Raw genomic sequence first — 17,810 nt, 5'->3', positions numbered from 1 at the left:
CCGGCTATGGGGAAAAGACAGGAAATTGGATTTGAGGCTAATTAGATCAACCATGATCTCAATGAATGGCAGAGCAGACTGAATTGCCAAATGGACAATTTCTGCTCCTATATCTTATGGTAATCCAAAAGGTGGATGCTCTTATCATGTCTAAACTGCATGCTTTGATTTTTGATACTCCTACCTCATCAAAATCATGCAGAAATGGAGGCAGCTAATTATTAAATGACCAGCTGTTTCTGTGACCAAAAGACAAAATGCTGGAAAATTTCAGCAGGTCTGACAACATCTGTAAGGAGAGAAAAGAGCTGATGTTTTGAGTCTAACTGACCCTTAGACTCGGAACGTCAGCTCTTTTCTCTCCTTACAGATGCTGCCAGACCTGATGAGATTTTTCAGCATTTTCTTGTTTGGTATCAGATTCCAGCGTCCGCAGTAATTTGCTTTTATCCAGCTGTCTCGGTGAATTGTGTTTGTAGGATCTCCTTGCCAAATCAGTTTTCCCTGAGAAAATGCTGTGTTGGGGGTGCGACATATGATTTCAAGAAATTTGGTCTCTTCTCTATCATGGACTTACCTTCAAATTTTTATTCATGGTTCAATGAGATCAGCTCTCACTCACCTAAACTTTAGAAAGTTTCTGCATAATCTCTTCAACCTCTTCTCATCGGATGGCAGTGGATAGAAGCCATCAGAAAGCTTGGAAAGGCAGGCTTTGGTCTTTGTTGTCTAGATTAGATTAGTGCTGGAAAAGCACAGCAGTTCAGGCAGCATCCGAGGAGCAGTTAAATCGACGTTTCGGGCAAAAGCTCCTCATCAGGAATACAGGCAGAGCCTGAAGGGTGGAGTGATAAGTGAGAGGAGGGTGGGGGTGGGGAGAAAGTAGCATAGAGTACAATAGGTGAGTGGGCGAGGGGATGAAGGTGATAGGTCGGGGGGGGGAGGGTGGAGTGGATAGATGGAAAAGAAGATAGGCAGGTAGGACAAGTCATGGGGACAGTGCTGAGCTGGAAGTTTGGAACTGAGGTGAGGTGGGGGAAGGAGAAATGAGGAAACTGTTGAAGTCCACATTGATGCCCTGGGGTTGAAGTGTTCCAAGGCAGAAGATGAGGTGTTCTTCCTCCAGGCGTCTGTTAGTGAGGGAATGGTAGTAAAGGAGGCCCAGGACCTCCATGTCCTCGGCAGAGTTGGGGGGGGAGTTGAAATGTTGGCCCACAGGGCGGTGTGGTTGATTGGTGCGGGTGTCCCAGAGATGTTCCCTAAAGCGCTCTGCTAGGAGGTGTCCAGTCTCCCCAATGTAGAGGAGACTGCATCGGGAGCAACAGATACAATAAATGATATTGGTGGCTGTGCTGGTAAAACTTTGATGGATGTGGAAGGCTCCTTTAGGGCCTTGGATGGAGGTGAGGGAGGAGGTGTGGGCGCAGGTTTTGCAATTCCTGCGTGGCAGGGAAAGGTGCCAGGATGGGAGGGTGGGTCGTAGGGGGGCATGGACCTGACCAGGTAGTCACGGAGGGAACGGTCTTTGCAGAAGGCAGAAGAGGGTGGGGAGGAAAATATTTGGGCGGCACGGTGACACAGTGGTTAGCACTGCTGCCTCACAGTGCCAGAGACCTGGGTTCAATTCCCGACTCAAGTGACTGACTGTGTGAAGTTTGCACATTCCCCCCGTGTCTGTGTGGGTTTCCTCTGGGTGCTCCGGTTTCCTCCCACAGTCCAAAGATGTGCGGGTCAGGTGAATTGGCTATGCTAAATTGCCCGTAGTGTTAGGTAAGGGGTAAATGTAGCGGTATGGGTGGTTTGTGCTATGGCGGGTCGGTGTGGACTTGTTGGGCCGAAGGGCCTGTTTCCACACTGTAAATAATCTAATCTAATCTAATATCCCTGGTGGTGGGGTCCGTTTGGAGGTGGAAATGTCGGTGGATGATTTGGTTTATGTGAAGGTTGGTAGGGTAGAAGGTGAGCACCAGGGGCGTTCTGTCCTTAGTACGGTTAGAGGGGTGGGGTCTGAGGGCAGAGGTGCGGGATGTGGATGAGATGCATTGGAGGGCATCTTTAATCACGTGGGAAGGGAAATTGCGGTCTCTCAAGAAGGAGGCCATCTGGTGTGTTCTGTGGTGGAACTGGTCCTCCTGGGAGCAGATACGACGGAGGTGGAGGAATTGGGAATACGGGCTGGCATTTTTGCAGGAGGTAGGGTGGGAAGAGGTGTAATCCAGGTAGCTGTGGGAGTCGGTGGGTTTGTAAAAAATGTCGGTGTCATGTCGGTCGTCATTAATGGAGCTGGAGAGGTCCGGGGCGGGGTGGGGGGGAGGTGTCAGAGATGGTCCAGGTAAATTTAAGGTCAGGGTGGTGTGTGTTGGCGAAACTGCTGTGCTTTTCCAGCACCACTCTAATCTAGACTCTGGTTTCCAGCATCTGCAGTCATTGTTTTTACCTATTTGGTCTTTGTTGTGTTTCATCCTGAGCAGCTCCATGATGAGGGACTTAGTGCTTGACAGGCTATTCTCAGAGACTCACATTGGAACAAACATCAACTTATGGACCATCAAATTGGTGAATCAAACTTTTGGATCTTGTTGGTCATCAAGTCCAAACAGTTATCCATGACAGAGTGTTGCAAACTGGCACATTCTGAAGCCAGAGAGGCAAAATGGGGATTGCAAGATGACCAATTCTCTGGGAATATAAATAAGGAACACTTTTTTTGTACAGTGGCTAGGGGGTTAGTCTGTGGGAGGTGGCCACCCAGAGCAGAAGCAGTGATAAAACTAGAGCTGACAACTGCTGTACCAGCAGCAAACAATAGCAGACAGAAGAATGGTCTTATTAAATGGGACATCATCCTGGAAAATTCCGGACAGTTGGTCTAGCTGGAGAAAACTGAGGGCTGCAAAACATGCGAGAACCCTTCACTCAGGCTGCATGCTTGGGGTGGGGCAGGCATCGCAATTGCACCGAGTGTACTTCAATGGCACTTTCTGTGAGCCCGAATGTGCCGGAAGTGCATCTAAATGAAGTATTCTCTTGTGGGTGTTGATGGTAGTGATAGAATAAAATAGAATCCCTATAGAGCAGAATTAGGCCATTGGGCCAATTGAGTACAATTCGACTTTGAAGAGCATCCAACCCATACCCCATACCCCGTCCTGTAGCTTCACACATGGCTAATCCCTGGACACCATGTGGCAATTTAGCGAGGCTCATCCATTTAACCTAGGTATCTTTTGTCTTGGTGGGGGAAACCAGAGCACGTAGACATGGGGACAAAAGATGCCCCCTCCACACAGTCAGTCACCCAAGGATGGAATTGATAGCCAGACCCCTGGCGCTGTGAGGCAGCAGTGCTAAACCACCTGTGTGGAGGTGGAGGGGTGGGAAGAGATGGAAATGGAAGGGTGTTGGGAGCTTCTTGCAGGTGCAAAGGGACTCTCCCAACCACCCTGATGGTGGAGCACGCCCCAAAGTGGGTGAAGGGAGGGACTGAGAGATGAAAGGGGCGGGGAGAGCTTCGCACGCACAACCTGGAAGGGGGCGCGCGTGCGTGACAGCCGCGGGAGAGCGCACGTCCAGCCGGGGGCGAGTACGTAGTGGCGGAGTGGGTCGGTCAGCCGGTACCGTGAAAGGTTGGAAGGAGGAGTTGGGGGGGGGACGCGACGCTCAGAGGGAGTCAGTGACTGTGGCGGGGGTTAGGGGAGGCGTTGTCGGGGGGAGGTGGTGGTGGTGGGTTTCGGAAGGACAGGGCCTGATCGGGCCTCGCCGCATCGCACGGCTCGGCTCGGCTGTCGGTGGAAATGTAGAGAGCAAGAAGGTACTTGGAAATCGGCGGGAGAGGGACATTTTCCTTTGGCGTCGGCGGGGCGGTTGTCAAAAGTACGCCCCCTCCCATTCACCCAACCTTCCCAGGGCTAGGGGAGAGAAAGTGTTTTGTTTTAATTGTGTGTGTTTTGACCCTGTGGCTGGCCGGGATGGGGGGGTGATCAGTTGGAGGATGATGGCGAGTGGGCGGGATCGAGGCCTGTCGGCGGAGGCTTGGCTGGAGGGAGGGAGGGCCGGCTTCCCTCAGTGTGTGTAAGGGAGGCAGGCAAGAGGTAGGGGGGTGGGTGGGATATCGGTGTGTGTTCATGCATCCGGGGGTGGGGGGGGAATGCTGCCAAATTCCCAATCCTGTGCTGCTGGGAAAGAGAGGGAGAGACTCCCTCAGTTGACATTACAATCCCAGCACCGGTCATCATCATAATCATTTAGCAATATTATCATCCACCTACATCAAATCAGAAAATGGTGCAGGGAGACCCCTCCTCTTCCATTTCTTGACCATGATCGACCCTCATTTAGATCCCCCCTCCCCCCTTGGGGGTGTGTGTGTGTGTGTTTTTTTTAAGATTATCTTTAATTACTTCCCATCTGATTGTTCAGATTTTGAATGACTTTGCTTCCGTTTCTTTCTTCTCTTCTTCCCCCCCCCCCATCACACACAAAAAAAAACACAGAATGAACAATGAAGTTTCATTGCTTTTACATCAGGCTTTTATATAATCGCAGACAGCCGTGTCTCCTCCTTTGCCTACCCTGCATCATTCCTGAGGAAGGGAGGGGGAGAATTGTGTTTCTTTTTCCTCTCACAGTTCTCAGTTTGATTGGGTTGGGGGGGGGGGGGGGGGTAGGGTCTTAATTTCCGTCGGTGGGATGTGAATTTGGCAGGAAGTTTACTGGGAAAAAGGAGGTGGTGGTCAGGGTGAAAATCCCGCGCATGTGCAGGAAATGATCTATTATCCTGCAAAAAAAAGGGATCCGAGGTGGAAGCAGCTGCTTTAAAACCTTGTAACGGCACAAAAAAAAATCACGTTTAATGGCAGTTTCGCCTAATTTGCTGTACGAGTCTTTTGCTGTGCGTCTGCTGATCACGCCACCATGGGTAAAACGTATTGCAATGCTTTTTTTAAAAAAAAAGCTGTGCTAAATCTGTCAGTCCTGTAATCTGATGGGCCTTGTGGAGGCAAACAATCGATTACTGGAACAACACAAAGCAGTTTTTTTAAAACTTGTTAGTTTTATTGTTATGTGCATTGTCAGATGTTTAAAGCTTGTCATTTGTTTGTTTTTTTTAGGATTTCTCTGAATATTGAATTATGAGGCTCTCCTTTGTTGCACTCCCCACTTTTCCTGGATTGCTGCTAACTTCTTAGATTTAGACTCTCCCTTCTCATCCAGCTGCTCCTGAAAACACACATGGTGCATTGTTGTCGTTCCCCAGATCGTGTCTGTTCGCCAGAGCTGTTCGGTAACCTTCAGCAAGCAGATCAGCGACCTCTAGGATAAATATAAAGTAGTTTGTTTTCCAGACGTACTGCCCTTGTTTCTGCTGTGGCTGCACTGCAAACATGGAGCCTTGCATGGAGTATTTCTTAGCACAAGTGCTGCAGAAAGACATGGGACGTCGGGTGCAAATTGCTCAGGAGCTGATAGAATACATCACAGATCGCCAGAAATCCCATGATCTGGAACAGGACCAATCTATGCTTGATCGAATGGTTGATGGCCTTGCTGCTGGTTGGGTAAACTCCAGTAACTTCAAGGTATGCTTATGATGGACAGCTGTAATGCCCAAACAAAGCTAGCTATTGGTAACAGAAAAATAATTTGCTGAAAAAGATGTTTTGCTAAAGTTTTTCATTTTCCATTCATCAGAACAAACACAAGAATGCCATACTTCAAATGAACACAACAATAGAGATATTTTCTAATCAAAACCAAAAGAACTGTGGATGCTGTAAATCAGAGACAAAAATAGAAATTACTGGAAAAGCACAGCAGGTTTGGCAACATTTGTGGAGAAAAATCAGAGTTAATGTTTCTGCTTGAGTGACCTTTCCTCATCAGAGGTGTTCTGAAGAAGGGTAACTTGACCCCAAATGTTAACTCTGATTTCTCTCCACAGATGCTGCCAGACCTATGCTTTTCCAGCAATTTCTATTTTTGTCTTTATTTTCTAATCAATCTGTTAAGAGATGTTATTACACACTCCTGGAGCACAAGGGGCTTAAACCCAGGCTTCTTGCTACACCACGGGCCACTCTCAGTAAGGAATACTATGGGAGAAAAGGGTGCTGATTGGTTGGCAAGTTGACTGATTGATACTTTGCTGTAGAGAAATCAAAAAAAGTTGGAAATCATTGAAAATTTGACGTTCTTGTGTGTCCTGAAGAGTGGAAAATGAACAGCTTTGAAAAGGTGACTGTCTTTAAAGACAATGTAAAGAATTTTTTCCTGATAAAATGGGTACATCTGAATTATAGAGGAGAAAGTGAGGACTGCAGGCTCTGGAGATCAAGTTAAAAAGTGTGGTGCTGAGAAAGCACAGCCGGTCAGGCAGCAACTGAGGAGCAGGAGAGTCAATGTTTCAAACATAAACACTTCATCAGGAATGTGGAGGTGGCTCAAGGGGGCTGAGAGATAAACGAAAGGGGGTGCGGCTGCCCCTGCTGCCATTTACCTGTCAGAACCTTTGGGGACTTCTTCCCACCACCACCACCACCACACCCCCCCCACCTCCCACCCACCCCTGATCAAGACTTTATGCTTGAAACATCAACTGTCCTGCACTTTGGATGCTGCCTGATGGTTGTGCTTTTCCAGCATCACGCTTTTTGACATCTGAATTATGGTTGAGCATCTGGACTTGTAATCCAGAGAATCGTAGAATCTTTACAGTGTGGAAGCAAACCATTCAATGAGTGGACCCATCAAGCTATTTCTTTTAACCCTGCGTTTCCAAATGCTAATCCACCTAGCCTGCATATCTGTGGATATTGTGAGCAATTTGGCACAGCTAATCCACCCAACCTGCACGTTTATGGATTGTGTGAGGCAACAGAGCACCCACTGGATTCCCACGCATACATGGGGAGAATGTGCAAACTCTACACAGTCATCCAAGGATGGAATTGAAGCAGAATACATGGCAGTATGAGGCAGCAGTGCTAACCACTGAGCCACCGTGCCACCTGACCTGGCCTAATAATCAAAATTCAGTCTTCTGAATCTGGAATAAAAAGCAAGTCTTGGTAAAGTCTTGACTGTGAAATGATTGAATTGTTATTAAAAACCTGACTGGTTTGCTGATATCCTTTAGGAACAGGAATATCTTAACTTTAACCAACCTAAGCTATATGTCCCATCAGACCAAAAACGTATTTGCCACTTAACTGTCTTCTGAATTAAACCACTTAGTTGATACCATTGTATTCCTAAGGATATTTAGGAATGTCAGTAAATGCATTGAAAGAGGCCTTCATGCTGTGAATTAATAAATTATTTAAAAATATATCTTTGTACATCTTTCATGCACATTTTGTTAATGCAAATTTGCTATAACGTGTTTGAATTAGGGGAACTATCTAAAGTGCGAACTTTTAAAACGTGTACAGAGGAACCTCGATTATCCAGCATTTGATTAACCAAACTTCAGATCATCCGAACAAGGTCGCAGGGTTCTGATACGTGGCTAACTGTTACCTGGCATTGATTAACCAAACAAAATACTCCCTGCTCATGTCCTTCGGATAATTGAGGTTCCTCTGTATTGGTTATAATGTGATTCCGGCCCCATTAGTTTCAATGGTGCTGCTATTACACTATTTTCTTATAACACGGGATTGCACGATGACAAAACTACCGCGTTATAGCAGAATCGACTGTAGTATATTTCTCTCTTTCAGTAATGTATTTGGAAACTAGTGACTTAGTTGGTAGCACTTCTGCCTGTGAGCTGGAGGGACCTGAGTTCAAATCTACTGCATGACATGTTTACCACGGAATGAGTTTTACATGACTTAAAGTAGGTTTAGCTTGCCTGCAAAATTCTTACATTAGACCACATGATTCTCCAAGGGAGGCAAGCATGAAACTGCATCAAACAAGTTTGTTGCCTTTTAATAAAGGCAATTCTTATCAATAAATCTAATCTTCATTATAGAAATAAATGTGATTGATTGATTTTATGTGAAAAATTGTGCCAGACTCTCCTCCTTAAATGAAATGTTTTGGAATGTCGTCTGAGGAGCTTGTCTTTTGATGATCTGCAGGCAATCCATACTCATTGTGTGCTTCTGTAATCAGTTTTCCCAACCATGTTCATCTCAAATAAGTTGTCCAACTGGAAAGAATATAGAACTACACCCATCATTTATGTAAAGTGTAATTACATTTTGTAAGCATTGTTTCTTATGAAAATTACTGAAATATCTGAGGACTGTTACATTATCTAAGAGCTCTAAAGGTGGTTATTATTTTCATTCTCTCTTCTGTACTTCTAAAGACTTGATTTGTGTACTAAAAAAGGCATAAATATGAATGTTGCACATTATATCAAGCAGACCAGTTTTTTGTGGTGAAATGATCAATCATAAGGAGCAATGCAATCTTGTCATGATAAATTTTAGAGAAAATTTCAAAGTTGGAAATTTGTAAAGAAGATCATGAGCAGTTACCATGTGATTTCTGTCACAGAAGGCTGTTGGTTCTGCCACAGCTGTCTCAGTTGTACTTGCCTTAGGGAATACAACAAAGGTTCATTAGACTAATTTCTGGGATAAGGAGGTTGTATTATGTGATTGACTAGACAAAGCTCCCTAGAGTTCAGAAAAGCAAGAGATGAATTCTGTGATGCATGTAAAATTCTTAAGCTTGATAGGATCAGTGCTGATAAGGTGTTCCCCCTCTAGAACTAGGGCTGATGGTCTCAAGATAAGGAGATAGCGGGTTTTGCATTGAGATGATGAGAAACTTCTTTACTCTGAGGGTTGTTAAAGTTTGTACTCTACCATACAGGGCTGTGAAAGTATGGTCAGTGAGCGTGATGAGGATTGAAATTGATAGATGTCTGGGTGACTAAGAGAATAGTATGGAAAGTGATGCTGATGTAGCTCTTCATTTACGATCTTATTGATTGGTAGAGCAGGTTCAATGGCCTGCATGGGCTACTGCTCCTGATGAAGGGTGTTTGCCCGAAACGTTGATTTTCCTGCTTCTCTGATACTGCCTGACCTGCTGTGCTTTTCCAGCACCACTCTGATCTAAACTACTGCTACTCCTGGTCCATTGTTCTTCTGTTTGCTTGCAGACAGTAGATTTTGCTGCATTTTTGTCAATCTTTGGCTATTGTATCCTAGATTGGAAAAGATTAGTGGAAATGCTATTTCTCTTCTGGGGAATGTCTAATTTCTGCATTCAATTAATGTCAATGGTGCTTCAATCTGAACTACAAAGCCCGCTGCATGCTGCAAATGGGAAGCATTTCATACAAATCCCAGATGAATCTTCTACTACAGTTTTTAGGTATCTAGGGTTTTGTAAATCAAAGTGCTGTGTATGTGAATTAATTCTAAAGTTCTGTACATATCCAATTGTAAATGTTTTCCAAGTAATTCTCTTCAAATCATATCCAAATCCTTGTCAGTTCTTGTTCACACTTAATGTGATGAAACAGAAGGAGTCTGTTTCAAATCCAGCCAAGGAAAATAACATGAAATGAGGTACAAGAAAATTTCAGTATCTGAGAAATGTATACATTTTTCAAATTTCATTTACTGTGATAATATTTCACTTGTAATTTTTATTTCCATTTGCACCTCTTGTTCTGAGGGTGGTGAAGGCAGTACTTTTGCTCTCAACCAAGTGACAGTTGCACTTGAAGTCTGTTCATCCCAATTTCATTATGCGACCTAATGTACATAAGTAATTTCCTGCTCGGAGATTTTGATTGGGATCCTGATGCTTATTGTATATTACTTTTCTTTTGCCCATCTGACAGCACAGAGAGGCCAGTTGTAGCAGCTTTACTTTCCTACAATTAGCTACTTCAAAATAACTGTTGTAGAATCACCTTAGTGAACATAGTTCAGGAATATGCCAATTGATTCATTTTCCTCAGATATGGGCAAATCTGATTCATTGTAAATAAAAATCTAGCAAGGCAATTAAGTATGATGTTTTGGAATCTATCTTTTAAGTAAGGTGGACAACTTCCTATAGATATCAGAAAGGTCATATATGCTAGTAGATAAAATTATTAATGTATTAACTTTTTATCTGCAGTTGGTCAGTGAGTATTTATTTTTACTCTGGTTTCCATTCCTTCAGTGCAGTGTCCAGACTAAACTAAGGCAGTGCTGTCCTGCCTTTCCATCTTCATGGTGCATAAACTTCAGTTCACTCAAAATTCTGCTGCAAGTATCCTACTTCAGTCACTTATCAGTGATGTAGGTTTGCTCCCAGACCCCGCCCCCCCCCCCCCCCGCGCAATGATATCCCATCCAAAATTCTCTTAAATTTCTTTAAATGCCATGTATGTCTCTATATTTTAACCTTCAACAGCTCTTTAATGTGTCCTTATGGAGCTTGATTAATATTGATTATTTCCCTTTAGTGGCGTAAGTTGGTATTTTTGTAAAACATATCCATTATTAACTTTGACACCATTCAATGGAAGTAACATCTTTTCTTAAGAAATTTGGCTTAAGTAGGATTAAAAGGTTAACTAATGGTGTGCATGGAGGATAGCAAATCCCAGTGTTCTTCTTCACTGTAGACTAATAGAGATATGCAGCACGGAAACAGACCCTTCGGTCCAACTAGTCTATGCCAACCAAATATCCGAAACCAATTAGTCTCATTTGTCAGCAGTTTGCCCATATCCCTTTTAAACCCTTTCTATTCATATACCCATCCAAATGCCCTTTAAATGTTGTAAATGCCTCCACCATTTCCTGTGGCAGTTCATTCCGTATATGCACCACCCTCTTTGTGGAAAAAGTTGCCCCTTAGATCCCTTTTTTTTTGTTTCCCCTCTCTCCGTAAACCTATGCCCTCTAGTTCTTTAGTCCCCCACCCCAGGGTAAAATAAAATGTCTATTTACCCTGTCCATGCCCTTCATTATTTTATGCACCTCTGTAAGGTCACCCCTCACACTCTGCTCCAGAGAAAACAGCTCCACCTTATTCAGCCTCTCCCTTTAGCTCAAACCCTCCAATCCTGATAACATCGTTGTAAATCTTTTCTGAACAGTTTCAGATTTCACAACATTCTTCCAATAGGAGGGAGACCAGAATTGCACACAATATTCCATAAGTGGCAACGTTTTCTGATTAACTTCTTTACAGTCTTCTAGAACTTTCATTGAGTTCAAGAATTTCAGGAGCATCTATCCATTTTGATATTTTCTTTCCTTCAGTTACTGTTTTGAATCATTTTCATTCTTTATGCTTTAGTATAGAGCTGTTTATTGTTCTACCACTGACCACCTGGACAGGTACTTGATGTCTTTGCTATATTTATTACCATTACCTTTTGCCTCTTTGTTACATGACATGGCATCTTAGTAATTTAATCTCTTGCTCCTCCACCTCCTTTTGTTCACCCTCCCTTTTGCACAACAGCATCAACAGTTGTATTTTTACTCCCGGTTTGAAGGAGATCATCCTGGTCTTGAAACTTTATTTCTTTGAGTACAAATGCTGTCAGACCTGCTAAGTATTTCCAGCACTTAGTGTTTATTTCGGATTTTCAGCATTTACTGTATTTTATTTTTATTTTGTTAGCAAGTAATTGGGGCTTATCTATCATCTGTATATGCTTCCAATTTAATGTTTTTTTAAAAAAAATACATAGCAAGTTGCAAGTCACCCGACACCAGGTTACAGTCCAACAGGTTTATTTGAAATCGCAAGCTTTTGAAGCATAGCCCCTTCATCAGGTGAAGTAACCTGGTGTTGTATAACTTCTGACTATGTCCATCCCAGTCCAACACTGGTACTTCCACATCATACATGGCAAGTTGTGCACTTCTATAAATCATCTTTCATCTCTTGCTTTATTATTCTAGTCGTTTGTTCTTAAAGTACATTTGCTGCATTAGAATTTCCTGGTCATTGTTAGCAATCTGCTACTTTGCAGAATTGGTTGTGCATTGTGGGCGAGAGCAGTGTTTTCAGTAATCATCCATGGCATTTTTCCAGAGAGACTGATGGACAGTCAGTAGCTTTGGGTAGTCTAGCTAGGAGTTTTATCTCGTTCATTACTACCTAAGGATTGTTTGAGGTAGCTTGTTTTTCTCAATGTTTTGCATTGGCAGAAATTGGCACAAACAACTGCTGAGATGCACAATCTCTCAACTATTAAGGGAATATATGGGAGTATAAAATTTTCATAGCCATGGCATTTCCTTCTTGGACTCCTACCAGTGTGTTTTTCTGCTAGCTTATAAGCTTATAGTTTAAATGCATGTTTATGACCAAAATACCACTACTTCATTTAATGTTGTGTGTACAGTTCTTTGCTCCTGTAATTCATTGTGGTTCTCACGTTCGAGATTAACCTACCTTCATTTTTTTTGTGCTTCAAAATCAAAAGCCCTGATGAGTTTGATATAAACCAAAGCTACATCATCTCACTGATGAACTTGGAAGCTAGCATAGGGGAAATAAATAGTGATATCTTGAAAAGAGTTTGTCACAGAAGAGGAGGTCTTAAAACAAGTAAAGGTAGATAAACCCCTGGGAACTGATCAGGAGTTCCCCAAAATTTTGTGGGATTTCAAGGAAGAGATTGCTGGTCCTCTTGCTGAGATATTTGTATCATTGACAGCTGTGGATAAGGTGCAGGAAGACTGGAGGTTGGTTAATATGGTGCCACTATTTAAATCTGTTAAGAAAAGCCAGGGAACACTAGACTGGAGAGCCTTATGTCAGTGGTGGATAACTTGTTGGAGGGGATTCTGAGGGACAGGAGTTACATAGTTTGGAAAGGCCAGGACTGATCAGGAATTATCATGATGGCTTTGTGTGTCACTAACCTGATTGAGTATTTTGAAGAGGTGACAAAGAATTATGAAGCTTCTGCTTGGTAGATTGGTTGATAAGGTTAGATCACATGGGATCCAGGGGTAGCTAGTCAATTGGAAGCAAGTTTGACTGAAGGTATGAGATAGAAGATGGTGGTAGATGTTTGCTTTTTGGACTAGAGGCCTGTAACATATGATGTACAAGGATCACTGCTGTGTTCACTGCTTTTTGTCAAGTATATAAATGATCTAGATGCTAATATAGGAAGTATGATTAGTAAGTTTACAGATGATGCCAAAAGAGGTGGTAGTGGGCAGCGAAGAAAATTACCTCAGTATGAAGGGACATTGATCAGATGGGCCAATGGGCTGAGGAATGGCAGATGGAGTTTGTTAGATAAATGTGAGCTGTTACAATTTGCAATGGCAAACCATGGTAGGACATATATGTTTAATAGTAGGGCCCTGGGTAGTGCTGCCGAATAGACACCTCGGGGTGCAGGTGGATAATTCCTTGAAAGTGGAGTCGCAGGTAGACCGGGTGCTGATGAAGGGGTTTGGGATACTTGCCTTCATTGGTCAGAACATTGGGTATAGGAGTTAGGATGTCATGTTGCCGCTGTACAGGATGTTGGTGAGGACACTTTTAGCATACTGCATAAAATTCTGGTCATGCTTCTACAGAAAAGAGAGGTTGTTAAACTCTAGAGGGTTCAGAAAAGATTTTCAAGGATGTTGCCAGGGCTGCAGGGTTTGAGTTGTAGGATTGGTTGAATAGATTGGGGCTTTTTTTCCCTTGGAACATCTGACCTTGTAGGGGTTTATAAAATCATGAAGGACATGGATACTGTGAATAGCCAGGTCTTTTTTCTAGGGTTGGAAGGGTGGGGGGGGGGCCTTAAACTAAAGGGCACAGGATTAAGATGGGAGGGGAAAGATTTAAAAGGATCTGAGGGGTAACTGCTTAACGCAGAGGGTGGTGCCTGTATGGAATGAGCTGCCAGAGGTAGATGTAGGTACAATTACAACATGTAAAGGCATATAGATGAGTATATTAAAAGGAAGGATTTAGAGGGATATGGGCCAAATGCTGACAAATGGGACTAGGTCAGATTGGAGTGTCTGTTCCACGTGGACAAGTTGGATCGAAGGGTGTCTTTCATACTTCTAAGACTGTTATGTATGTGGATCACCCTTAAACTTATTGTCAAGCAGCTTGCCAGCATTCAGTCTTAGATAATCTGCATTTTTCTCATGCTAACACTGAGAATGTATCAACTGTCATTTTCAGCCTACTACTCATTCTCTTGCTTTCAGTTCCAACTGTCAGCTTAGTGAACCAGGCTCTGCCTTGATGTCCTATTTGACTTCGAGCTAAAATTCTGACATCATATCTATGCCAACATTAAAAAAAATGACCCATTTCCATATCTAATATTTCTACCTTTTTATAATCACTCGTGGGCCCTGGGTGTCACTAGCTGGCCAGCATTTATTTCCTGTCCCTGGCTGCCCTTGAACTGAGTGGCTACCCTGGCCACTTTACAGGGCAGTTAAAAGTCAACCACATTGCTGTGGGTGTGGAGTCACATGTAAGCCAGATCAGGTGAGGACAGCCGATTTCCGTCCCTGAATGACATTAATGAGCCAGATGGGATTTCGTGGTCATCAGTAGATTCTTAATTCCAGACTTGTTATTGAATTCAAGTTCCACCATCTACCATGGTGGGATTTGAACCCAGGTTCCCAGAACATTAGCTGAGTTTCTGGATTAATAATTTAGTGATAATGCCATTAGGCCATTGCCTCCCTTATTTCATGCTACCTGTAACTGGAATGAAATCCATGTTCTTTGTTTACAGATTTAGCTATTCTAATTCTTTCCTGGCCACCTTCTCATCTCTAACATCTAGCTGTTTCAAACTCTGCCCATATTCTGTTGTACTTCTCCCAGTGCCTTAATATTTCTGAACAATTTAAAATTTGTATTTGTGTCCTTAAATTACTTTTATGGCCTGGCAGTTGTCTATTTCTAACCATCTCTGGCTCTATAAAACCCCAGTGCATGCTTCCTCTGACTCTGGCCATTTGTGCTTTCTGTGTCTCCTATCCCCAAACCCCTTCATTCTCTATTGGAAGCATTTAACCTCCTCCTACCTTAAATCCCTGTCTTTCTGTTTGCTCCCTCCCTTTGAAAATTCACCCCAAAATTGTCATCTTTGACCAAGCTTTTTGTGTTTTCCATTGGTATCTCAGTCTTTTTGGCTTTGTCATTTTTTTCTGTTTTTAATCTGACCATTTTTGGTATTTTTCTGTGTGAAAGGCACGACATAAATGCAAGTTGTTGATCATGATGCTTTTAAATTTCAAGCCATTGACTCCTCTAATAGTCATTTGGTAATTGTCCAGAGTGTCAAATTGAGTCATATATTTACTAAAGATTTTGTATTTATGTCTATGCCAAATTTACAGAGCTTAATTGGGATTAAGAATGGGGAAAATTAGGAAAGGTTTCTGCTTCTGGTTGCAATTAATTGACTTCTGCTCAAAGTGGAGATATGAATATTGAATAAAAATGAGGGGACACAGTTTAGCTTCAACTTACATGTGAAATCCTCTGGTAAAAGCTTTCATTATCACTGTACCCAATTGAATGAAGAATGGTTGGTGAGGCAGTGTGTTTGTGAAAATATATCTCATCATGGGCCTACACCTTTGGTACAAAAGATGATAGTTGATTAAAGAAAAGTCTAGGAATTGTCTGAGCAGAGCATGCTGTTTATTTACTGTACTTCTTTGTTCCTAATATAGCGCTTCTTTTTCTCTGCAAAGTACCTTTATAGATGCTTGTGAAGTAATTTCCCTTGTTCTGTAGTTGGTGAGATTTTGTTAGTTTTAATTCCGTGTTGTGGTGCTCTGTTGACCTAGGGTAGGTTTTCCATGTAAGCTAATTCTATTAGTTTTTTGAAATTTTAAGAGACAAACACTTTTGAGGGGCAAGGTACTTCAGTAATAGAAGCCAGTGGAGAAAACTGTGTTTTCTAAGACTTTTTTAAAAAAAAATGTATGCTGCTTGAATTTGTCTTTGAATTTCTTTTGGTTATACTTGTAAGCTCTTTCCTAATTTTTAAAATTATCCCTTTTCCACCACTTCCCCAGCTTAATAATTTGCCAGATTTTCAGGATGGTGGTCTGAATGTCAGTGGTCAAAAGGAAAGACCAGGACTCTTGGGGAAATTTTCTTCTTCGCTTAGATTGCAATTTGGGTAAAGTAACAGTTTAGCTGCTTTGTGGTTCTGAACACCAATTATTCTTCAAATTGCAGACCAGTAACAAGGTTTTTTTCTTTTTGAGTTTGTAGACTTAAAAGATGACCGTGATAGAAATGACAGTTTATGGGAATTAAGTTTCCAAATTGTGCAGCTCCTTACAGACATTAACAATGAAAGTTAAATATATTTCAGGGTCTCTTTTAAGGACTATGTTTTTGGGGTTGAGTATTTTGCTTTGATTTTAAAAATAATCATGCTACTCTGTCTTCTCATTCTCATGGTTTCCTGTTGTTTAGCTGTTTTAATTTAACAAAGGGTCTTTAGTTTTTAGTGCCTTATCCAAAGAACTGTTTGTCATATAGAAACCTTGATGAGAGTTAATTGCTTGCTAGCTGCTGTCAGTGTTTGCTAGCCATGCATTAGTTTTCTGAATCTTTGTTGAATAGCAAGTATGACCACATTGGAAACAGATCAGAGAAGGTATACCAGACAAATACCTGGACTCAGCAAATTGCCTTATGAGGAGAGGCTGGACAAGCTAGGCCTGTATCCTCTGGAATTTACAAGAGTCAAAGATGACTTAATTCAAACACAGATCCTGAAGTGACTTGACAAGGTGGCTTTGGAAAAGAGGTTTCATGTTGTGAGAGAATCTATAGCTCGAGGTCATATTTAAAAATAAAGGGTACACATTTAAGACAAAGAGGGGGAAAAGATTTTCTGAGTGGGGAAGTGTCTTTAGAATTCCCTTCCTCAAAAGGCAGTGAATGCAGAATCTTTAAATATTTTTAAGACAGGTTCTTGATTTTCTGGGTTATGTATGGATGTCAAATTGAGGTTAAAATCAAATTAGTTGTGATCTTACTGAATAGCAGAGCAGGTTTGAAGGACTGACTCTGCCTGCAAAAGTTTTTTCTTGCGTAATTTTTGCCAATTGCGTTAAATCTGTGTCCTCTTCTATTTGATCCTTTGAAGAATAAAAACAGTTTCCATAGATTTGCTGATTTTTATATTCAAGTACATATTGTTAAAATTGCTATTCATTTCCTGCACAAAAATTTTATTTCAAAAGTGAGTTTGCTTTATATTGTTCTTATGTTTTGGTCAAAATACTTCCTAAGGCTAAAGAAGTCAATTATGATCTGGGTTTATATAACCAAATGCTCTTTTGGAATCTTTCAGATAAAATCTGACACCTACATACGTGAATGGATATTAGAGCAGACGGATCAAAAACTCACTTGGAGCTATGGTTCACAACATTTTGTGAGTTAGAGGTTTAGCTAGATTTAAGGAAGAAATCCCAGAGCTAGGAGCTAGGCACTTGGAGTATTGTGGTTCCAAAACTTTATGCATCATAGGAAGGATCTGGAAGCTTTGGAAAGGGTTCAGAGGGGATTTACCAGGATGTTGCCTGGTATGGAGAGAAGGTCTGATGAGGTAAGGCTGAGAGACTTGTGGCTGTTTTCATTAGAGAGGAGGAGGTTGAGAGGTGACTTAATTGAGACGTATAAGATAATTAGAGGGTCAGATAGGGTGGATAGTGAGAGCCTTTTTTCCACGAATGGCAATAGCTACCACACGGGGGCATAGCTTTAAATTGAGTGATAGATATAGGACAGATGTCAGAGTAGGGGCATGGTACGCACTGCCTGCAACAGTAGTAGACTTGCCAACTTTAAAGGCATTTAGTGGT

The 17,810-nt window shown here is 42.2% G+C and overlaps 1 protein-coding gene across 1 annotated transcript in view; it reads left to right on the top strand.

Annotated features, from left to right (window-relative positions):
* Positions 1–3,716: 3,716 nt before the first annotated feature.
* clasp1a (cytoplasmic linker associated protein 1a) overlaps positions 3,717–17,810 on the top strand; it is a 328,274-nt gene continuing 314,180 nt past the window's right edge. Inside the window, exons 1-2 of the mRNA XM_060827050.1 lie at positions 3,717–3,811; positions 5,112–5,579. Coding sequence (XP_060683033.1) covers positions 5,385–5,579 — 195 coding nt within the window. The 5' untranslated portion in view covers positions 3,717–3,811; positions 5,112–5,384. The remainder of the gene's footprint in view (positions 3,812–5,111; positions 5,580–17,810) is intronic.

This window comes from Hemiscyllium ocellatum, chromosome 7 (genome assembly GCF_020745735.1).
Source record: "Hemiscyllium ocellatum isolate sHemOce1 chromosome 7, sHemOce1.pat.X.cur, whole genome shotgun sequence".
NCBI lineage: Eukaryota > Metazoa > Chordata > Chondrichthyes > Orectolobiformes > Hemiscylliidae > Hemiscyllium > Hemiscyllium ocellatum.
Note: the sequence above shows the minus strand (reverse complement) of the source record. Positions and strands in the feature narration are given on the sequence as shown.